Genomic DNA, 9,787 nt, shown 5'->3' with positions numbered 1-9,787 from the left:
CAGAGCTACCTGATATTCTATACGCATCATCATACTTAATCCCGCAACAATCCTGTAAGTGAACAATCTCCATTTTACAGATGAAAACACTGAAGCCCAGACTGAATAACCTGTGCCAGATCAGATGGTTAGCAAGTATCCTAGAAAAGACCCAAAAAAAGTGCTTTCCAGAAAACCACCTGTCAGCACAGTATTCCTAACAGAACAGGCTCCCTGCCTCTTTTATCGACACTCAAATGAGATTCTCAAGTTTGCATGCCCCTTAAACTACTGACATGAAATCAGACACAAACGCCTAGTTGAAATTCGATTTTGTATTCTCCATGGATTAAATGTTAGGGCTGAAGATACCCAAGTCGGTAACCTTAGTTGAGACTTCTTTGCTATATCCATCTTTCAGGGCAGGTAATTTTGGGGGGTAAATTTTAGAAGGTTGCAGCATTCCAGGACTATTTCACAGGAAAAGTATGAAAATGCTTATGTCTTAATTTCTTTTATTTAATTTTTTAATATAAAAAGCAGGCATAAAATACAATTACATTACTACAAAGATGCAACAAAATTAAAAAATATCAGGGGTATCATTTTTGTTCAAGGGGACAGCTGATCCAATATTTATGATTATCTAAACCATGCAGTTCATAACTTATTACAATTCCAAACAAAACTATTATGGGGAAGGGAATCAAGGAGAGGCCCCCCAAGCATAATATTCAGCACTGTCACACAGTGCTTATCTTCAAAGTGCTTTACAAACCAGCTATGGTATCTTCACAATATAGGGAAACTGACATCTTATCCCAGGGGAGGAGCGGTGAGTCAGTAGCAGTGTCAACAGAGACCGAGAAACTCAGAAGTGACTTGCTATCATCGGACTTTTAAAACATGTTATTTAAAGTATGTTTCAATAAGGTAATATAGTGTCCAAGTTTCTCTATTTTACCACCCAAATCCTGTAAGAATAGATTAACAGCAGCAGCATAACTTCTTAAATTGTGGCTTGGCAACCTAGAGTTATTTCTTCTTGAGGATCTGCATATAAACTGGGATAAAGGAGCTCCTTCAGAGCCAGAATGGTGTTAACTCTAGCATAGTTTAAAAAACACTAACCTTTATTTTAGATTTATTGGTATACTTATCCTTTAGTTAGCTCCAGAGCATTTTAAACTTTCAGACAGATTTTTTTAAATGTTGCTTCTAGATAGCATTTGTTTAATTAATACTTTTCAAAAATGTGCTATACAGTAATCCTCGACAGTAATCCTGGCATCAGTGTTCCTTCTACTTTGTCTCACTATTCCCACAAAAGTAAAAAAATCCAACTAAGAAAATCCCAGTATTCACTACTTCTTAGTTCTCAAAAGGAGGTATTTATGGCTCTAGGAGAAATCAAGGTGTGACAAAATAAGCAACTTTTGGTCTTAAATTTATCTTGGAAGTTTTGGAGCCTCAAGAAAAAGAGAAGCTGGCACGAAATCAGGCTGTTAAACCAAGTCAATGTCATATATTTAATGAGTGTTGGGAAGAGAGCATTTGGATGGGTGTATGCACTCATGTATGTACACGAAACCAGCAACAGGGTATAAAGCAAATTCTTACCCAAGGTCAGAATTTTTTATTAAGCACATTTCCATTAGTTGAACAAACAACCTTATAAATCCTTATGTCAAACCATATAATGTGAAGAATCTTCATGGAGAGATTTTTTTCGCTCCTTAGGATATCTTTTTCCCCCCAAAAAGACTTCACATTAATTTTCCTCACATAGTTGCATCACACCATGATTCTCCATATTCTTTAATATATACAGCATTCAAAATTTAAACTTTTGCCATTTTTACTCAAATATTTCAATTACTCATGTGTAAACTTCAAATTATTTCACCTTAATAAAGTTTATTAAAAATATATATATATATATATATACTCTCCAATTCAGAATAATATGATAGAGCCTCCCATAGTGTAACAAAATCTTTATATAAAATATTAATTCAGTCTCCTTTTAACAAGTCTAATGAATGGAAATATTTATTCTATATAAATTTTATATATTTTTCATTTTTTAATCTTACTTAAAAAAAAAAAAAAAGAAAGAGCTGTGCCCCCAAACCAGAACATACCTGCAAGGGAACTGGCATGCATCTCTAGTTTTAGCACAGACAGCATGAAAGAGTGCAGCCTGGATAATGTAATAACAAGATTCAGTTTCAATACATCAGTAGCCAAAGGCCACTCTTCAATTTCCACAATAGTATCTATAACTGGGGATCTAACTCTTTAAACACCCTACACTGACCCCAGAAGGAATCAATGAAAAATGTCTACTTCCTTCATAGAAATATTAGATGATGTATTTCAATATCACACCAAACTCTGTGTATGTGTATGTATATAAAGAAAGACTGATAAAAGACTACGTAATTTTTTTAACTTGATTCTTACTGATGTACACTGTAGCAGTATAAAACATACACTTTTCTGGGATAATGAGAAATAAAGCAGGAATAGTCCTGCATAAACTGTTAACTTTAACAGCATTTAAAAAAATAAAAATCAAGTTAAGTGCCTTTGAGGCAACTTCTTCCTAGTCACCAGTTTTCTTAACCCAATACTGAAATATTGCCATACACAGTTGTGTGTTTAAGGAATCACATTTAAATATTTAAAATATATCTACAGTATGTCTTAGTTTTCTTTGTATTTGAGATAATTTTTGAAACTTGAGTGTGAAAATGTAAAAATAGTCACAAATATCTTTATCAGAAATAAAAACATACCTAGGGTAGCCAAGAAATTAAAAGAAAACATTTCATAGTCACACACTAATACTGAGGTCTGTAAAAAGGGTTGGATGAATAATAGATATACATAAAAGATATATTAGTTCCAATACTATCCATTACTGTTTCTATCACCAATACTTAAAAAAAAATCTCTTATACAATCAAAATAGGCTGACATTGATAACTATTATGTGTAAAAATAGTGCACTATTTTTCTTCTGCAAAGCAAATTTGCATCCTAAGCGCTGGTAAACACTTGTTTTTGTTTTTGTTTTTTTAAATACAGAAAAGGGTGGAGATTTTGAAAAAAATTAAATTAAGGCATTCAAAATGGGTAAAGTTGCCTATTATGAAGCATTAGGAAACTGATATAATTAACTTCAAACTTGTTACAGTAATTGCTTAAACATGAACATGCAGTTTCCATCAGGTACACACAAATGAGTGATATAAACTCCAACATTATGGCTTTATACAAATGCATAGTTGCAACTGCAGTAAGTAATGATATCTGATTAATGTTTATAAAAAAATAAAGTGGGAAGTTAAAAAAACCCTCTTGCAGTATTACAGTACTATATAGATGTGTGTGTGTGTGTGCACGCGCGCATGTGTATATATACATACATACATACACACACACACACACACAGTATAATGGTCACTTCTTAAAGATGCAGTCTATATCACTGTAGTGGAATCCATTCCCAGATTCTTCTGGCAAATGTGCTGGTGAAATCTCTCTGCTGAAGCTGAAAAGATGGTTTCTTTAACTCTTCTCAATCCTTTTATTCAATGTAGTGTGAGTGATGCTAAGAGAGCTTTATGGAACAAGTTTGGAAGAGTTGCACATGATATTCTTACTCTATTAACCAATCACTGTTGGTTCAACTTGTTGCTCCAAAGGAGCCCAGAAAAATCTATCCAACATTTAGAATTTATATTGCAGGAATAAAGGGAACATATATGTGTGTATCGGTCTCTCAGGAAAATATAGCTTTTTAATAAATTTTGGGCCATCATATTTCAGTCTTGTTTCAACTGTAAGAATATGATCACCTTGAATAATGACTGCATTCATAGAAGGCAGTTAGCTGGAAAGAAAAGGAAAGTAAAGTTAGTTGATACAGTGCAATAATTTAAGAGATTGTTATCAGTTCTCTGAAAAGGCATTCCATTTACATCAAACTATATAGTCTTCCAACTACTATACTTTTAACACCTGAATCATGCATAAAACATATTTACTGTATTACTTTTCTCATTTTCAGGTACATGCAATTATATTCTTCCTCATATTTTCTCACACTGGCCACAAACATGACACACAAGTTTTAATATGGTTAACTGAATATTAGGGTGAGACAATATGTCACTGAATAATTCAAGTGAATGTCAAGTTTGACTTGGGGTTTAACTGTTAGCTGCCTCATGTAGCTGAAAGAAGAGTGCACTTATGGACCAGGTTCTACTTGACTGTTTGACCCTATGCCACATTTTTTACATCTATGAAATGGGAACAAACATGTTATAGTAAATATATGTAAAAATTACTCTGTAAATCCTGGTTATAAACAGATCCCAATAATGGTATGTATGTACCATTTAAGTATGTATTTCGCAACATGTTGCTTAGGTTAAGATAGACCTTACTTCTTTTAAATTCATTCCATATAAAAGGTTTAACGCACGAGTTTCAATTTTCATTCAAACCTTTTAGCCGCTGTTAACCAAACCACATTTTCTAAAAGCACAAGAGCTTTCACAGCATACCATTAGCATTCCTCAGCAAGAGTAACATTAAACTTTCAAAAAGTAAACACTTCACATCACAAAAAAAGCCAAATCAGAAACAGCTAGTTCACAGCATTTATTAGACTTATGAAGTTTTTATGGTTTCAATTCTTGCAAGTTAGAAAGAAGGAAAGAGGAGGGAAGGAGAGAGGGGTGGAGGGAGAAAGGAATCCCATGCTATGTTCACAAACTAATACAGCTGTAGGAACTTGAAAACACTGTAAATTTTACTTCTCTGCATATGGCTTCTTTGGAATGAACAGAAAGTAACAGAATTAGCTCCATTTGTTATTTCTACATGTTTCATTCCTAAGATAAAAAATTACAATTCCAACTGCATTGAAAATATATAGCCAATAAAGAATCTGAACATAGCATTTCACTTTTATACTTAACATGGAAATTTCAGTTAGAAACATGTCTGAAAACTACTTTTCAAATAAGTACTGTCAAAAACAACTTAATAAAATTTCAAACTGGTCAAAAATAATGAAAACCCAAAGTGCAAACCACATGCACTACTTGGAAATACTAAAACAACTCATTTCTCATTTTTTGATTTACCCATTTACTTCTTCAGAAATCAAAAACATCGTCATCATCATCACCACCATCAACATCATCAAATGACCAATCCCAGTCTTTAAATGCCAAATCAAGCAATCTGCAATAGGAGGTTTGCAAATTTATACTCTAACACTCTTTAGAAACAACAGTTTAATATGCTATGATCAAAAAATCACACTTTGTGCTGTAAGCATTTTAACTTTCCCTTCATTTATAACAACATGATTAAAATTAAGATGGAAGCACGCAGGGAAATCTTCTTTCTCTTTACATGCAAATGCATATAATCATGTTGGCCAAGTATGCTTTCCAAGCTACCAGAGAACTGAGGACAGAGATAATATTTAGGGGTAAGACACAATCTTCTTTCCACTGGGCCCACATGAAGACGTAACCACCCTGATGCCCAGCTTGATTTAAGAACTGAAAGCTCAGTATGTGTCAACGTTCCCGTCACAAAAGTGCCCAGTTAGCTCACATTTTCGCAGAATTGTACCATAAGCCCTAGTATGAAAGGTGAGTAATATTAAGAATGTAGCTTTCTCAATTCCAGCAGGACCCTACTTTTTCAACGGCTCACCAAAAGTTAAGCCTTCCATAAAAAAATTACACATAAAGGGAAAAACACAGGTAGATAAGCAGCATTAGCAACTTATCTTGGCCAAATAAACTGGACTTAGAACAGGGGTATATGTGGTCTTTTCTTTCCAACCCAACCCAACCATCTAATAGTGCAATCATTTTTATTTTTAAAAATAGGAGTAACTTTCTCATTGTTTATAACTGTGAAGTTCATGAATACATTTGTGCCAAGGACCCACCTATGGTCACTATGTCAGTGGTTCTTAAACTTTAGTGTGTATGATTTATCCAGAGCTATGTATAATGCATATTACCAGGCTTCATCTCAAGAGATCCTGATATAATTAAATTGGGGGTGGGGGGGTGGGGGAAGTATTTGCGTTTTAAGATGAATTCTGAGATGAATTCTGATGCAGCTCCTTGACTTTGAGAATCACTGACAGAGTAGGTTGATGGATGATTACCCGACTCAAATTACTCCAATATGTGCTAAATGCAGAATACTTGATTAATAAGCACACAAACTTAGATATAGTTATTTATTCACTTAAAATATATCGCAGCCTAGCATACACTCATACTAATTTTTTTAGGCTTACATGTAAAGTAACTTTTAGCTATGGTTTCAACTACTACTTGGGAGACTGAGATCAGTAAGCCTTCCTGGGTATCCAAGCCACCGCTTTAGCATACTTTATGAAAAATCTGCATTTCATATCCTTCCAAAACCTTTGAAGAATGTGTGAAGCGTGTGCCCATGTCGCAATCTTCAAATTTTAAAAGTGTCATCACTAGGCTATCAGTGTAATGCACGACGAGACTTCCTTAAAACCTCTCCCTCCTCCCCTCCCACTCAGTCATCTAATTCTTGTCATTTCAACTTAAGAATCTTTCTTTAGAGGGCGGCGGCTCGGGGCCCGGGGCCTTTTGTTTGGGGCGGCAGGGGCCCCGGAGCGGCGAGGCCTGCGGTTTCCCCTGCTCGCTCGGTCCCAGCCGCCCCTCGTGGCGGTGGGGGTGGGGGTGGGGGTCCGCCCCCCGGGCCGGGGCCTCGTCTCAGGCGCCCCTGCCCCGCCCGGCCCGAGGGGAGGAAGCGGCCCAGCCACCACCGGAGTCGCCGCCACAGCCCTCTGCGCTCCGGACCGAGGCCGCCTCTCGTCCCTCCGGCCGACGCCATGAAGATCGAGGAAGCCAAGAAACCCTCTTTCCCATGGTGTGGCATGGACATCGGGGGAACTCTGGTAAAGCGCTCATATTTTGAACCTATCGATATCACAGCAGAGGAAGAAGAAGAAGAAGTTGAGAGCTTAAAAAGTATCCGGAAATACGTGACTTCTAATGTAGCCTATGGATCCACTGGTATTCAGGATGTACGCCTTGAACTGAAAGATTTAACACTTTCTGGCTGGACGGGGAACTTGCACTTTATCAGATTTCCAACCCAGGACCTGCCTACTTTTATCCAAAGGGGAAGAGATAAAAACTTCTCAACATTACACACGGTGCTATGTGCTACAGGAGGTGGTGCTGACAAGTCTGAAAACGATTTTCACACAGTTGGAAACCCCCACCTGCACAAACTGGATGAACCTGACTGCCTTGTAAAGGGCTTGCTGTAGACAGATTCTGTCAGTTTCAGTGGACAAGCAGGGTGCTATTATTTTGCTAATGCCTCAGAACCTGAGAGATGCCAAAAGATGCCTTTCAACCTGGCTGATCCCTATCCACTGCTGGGAGTAGACACTGGTTCCCAGTCAGTATTTTAGCAGTCCATTCCAAAGACAACTATGAACAAGTAACTGGGACAAGCCTTGGAGGGGCTACCTTTCTGGGTTTATGTAGTTTATTGACTGGCTGTGAAAGTTTTGAAGAGGCTCTTGAAATGGCATCCAAAGGTGACAGCACCCAAGCTGACAAGCTGGTCCCTGATATTTACAGAGGAGATATGAAAGATTTGGTCTGCCTGGTTGGGCTGTAGCATCTAGTTTTGGGAATATGATTTATAAGGAGAGGCAAGAATATGTTAGTAAACAGCATCTAGCAAGAGCTACATTAGTTACTATCACCAATAACATTGGTTCTGTGGCACGAATGTGGGCTGTTACTGAGAAAATAAACAGTTGTCTTTGTTGGAAACTTTACGTGTCACTACTCTCTCGATAAAACTCTTGGCATATGCACTGGATTACTGTCAAAAGGTCAACTGAAAGCATTGTTTCTAGAGCATGAGGGGTATTCTGGAGCAGTTGGTACACTTCTTGGGCTGCCAAATTTCAGCTAAAGCATCGGGTTTCTCTTTGTTAATAAATGTCATTCGAGAGGAACTGAAGACCAGAGGTGTTATTACTGCATTATTTGTCACTGGGAACCAAAGGATAAAAGAGTAGCACTATTCCTGTTGATTTTTAAGTGTCAGAATGGTAAGCTGCTATATGTTGCGATATTAAAAAGAGAGCTTCAGTAATGTGAAGTATATTTCTAAGTGAAATGCTTTCCCTTCTGTATACAGCCAGTGTTAAATCCTTAAATGCAATACAGCCTCTGATTATTGAGCCTCCTCTGAAAAAGATCTTCTATTTATTTTATTTTATGTAGCCAACATTGCAGTACTGTATGTTCAAACATGAATCTTAAAGTCTCAGAAATGTTTAGCTCATGAAAAGAATTGATTCTGAATATTTTTTACAAGTCTGTTCTATGTGTGCTTTGGTTACTAGTAAGTGGACAGTAACATACCCTGTATCGAAACTCACTGAAATGGCAATCAAAGATGATCATTTTTATGTGATTTTAGAAATGTTAAAGCAATATTAATTATCCATTACTGTTGCTTTCCAAACATATCTTCTCCCAAAAAGCATGTTTATGTGATCTTTCCCCAGAAGTATAACCTTTCTCAAATGCCATAATTTAATTGAAATACTATTGTTAAACATTAGCCTGAATTTTAAAATGAATCCTAGAAAATGCACATAATTGGTGATACTGCACTTTTTGTATTTTAAGTTTATCAGATAGTACATTTTAAAATGTTTTTTAATTGGAGGCTTACTTACTTATTTGAAAGTCCATTCAGTGAGGTCCCAGGACTATTTGAATGGAGTATGGTTTATATGTATTGGTAGGGTTCTGTGCTCTTCTCTCTATACCACATTTATTATCTTAGGCCCAAAGTTAGCCATTTCTGTTTAATTAGGTCTGAACCATCAAAGCTAAAGACTGTCTTCTACTGTGAACAGCAACAAAATCATTTACTCTAAATGGATGTTATGGAAATTTAAAAGACGAGTTGTTTTGAAACTATGGGCATCTGAGGCTGTATTGCAGAATTATAAAAGGATCAATGTTTCATACATTCTGGTAATAAAAGCATTATAGTTCCCCCCAACACACACAAAAAAGAATCTTTCTTTAACTTGGTTTCTTCTCTCCATTTTCACTGTCAATACTTTAGTTCAGGATCTCATTAAGTCAAAACATACTAATCTCTTGTTGAAAGCCTTCTATCAGAACAAAATCAAAACTCCTATAGCATAGTGAACATGGTCCTTTTCAATCTGGCTCAGAGCTTTCTCTCCAGTGTCATCTTCTACCGCTTCCTGTTATTACCCTCTCCCCACCCTAACCCAAGACAACATTACAAACACATAGGTAATTCTGACAACTAGTGCCTCTACACATAACATTTTGCCTAAAGCTGTCTTTTACCTTATTTCTTTGCCTGGGAAATTACTGATCCGCCATTTTTTTGAGACTGTTCTTGATGTTTTAATGGCAGAATTTCTCTATGCTTTCCTTTGTTCTCCCATAACACTTGCTCATGCCTCCATAATAAACAACATGTTAAACAGTACTGTAATTATCTGTTTGATTGTCTGTGCTCCTCCATTAATTGATCAATGGGTATACACTTCAGGCCTGTAAAACTTATTGCCAAAGACTGCTTCAGAAGGGGTTTAGTTTTCAGTTCTACTAGCATTTAGTTTTGAGTTCTACTTAGCAGCACATGATTGGGCTTGTTTCTTTACGTCTCACCAATACTAAGTTTCTTAATCCTTACC

General features: G+C 36.5%; 1 protein-coding gene and 1 pseudogene across 1 annotated transcript in view; one reads left to right on the top strand and one right to left on the bottom strand.

The window, feature by feature from the left end:
* Nucleotides 1-477: 477 nt before the first annotated feature.
* The window catches only part of ROCK2 (Rho associated coiled-coil containing protein kinase 2), a 137,357-nt gene continuing 128,047 nt past the window's right edge, over nt 478-9,787 (bottom strand). The window contains exons 33-34 of the mRNA XM_060168747.1: nt 5,145-5,244; nt 478-3,880 (exon numbers count right to left, since the gene is read on the bottom strand). Coding sequence (XP_060024730.1) covers nt 5,157-5,244 — 88 coding nt within the window. The 3' untranslated portion in view covers nt 478-3,880; nt 5,145-5,156. The remainder of the gene's footprint in view (nt 3,881-5,144; nt 5,245-9,787) is intronic.
* Nucleotides 6,902-8,025, top strand: LOC132531372 (pantothenate kinase 3-like; annotated as a pseudogene).

Source organism: Lagenorhynchus albirostris, chromosome 13, assembly GCF_949774975.1.
Source record: "Lagenorhynchus albirostris chromosome 13, mLagAlb1.1, whole genome shotgun sequence".
Classification (NCBI taxonomy): Eukaryota; Metazoa; Chordata; class Mammalia; order Artiodactyla; family Delphinidae; genus Lagenorhynchus; species Lagenorhynchus albirostris.
The sequence above is the reverse complement of the archived record's forward strand: the minus strand, read 5'-3'. Positions and strand labels throughout refer to the sequence as shown.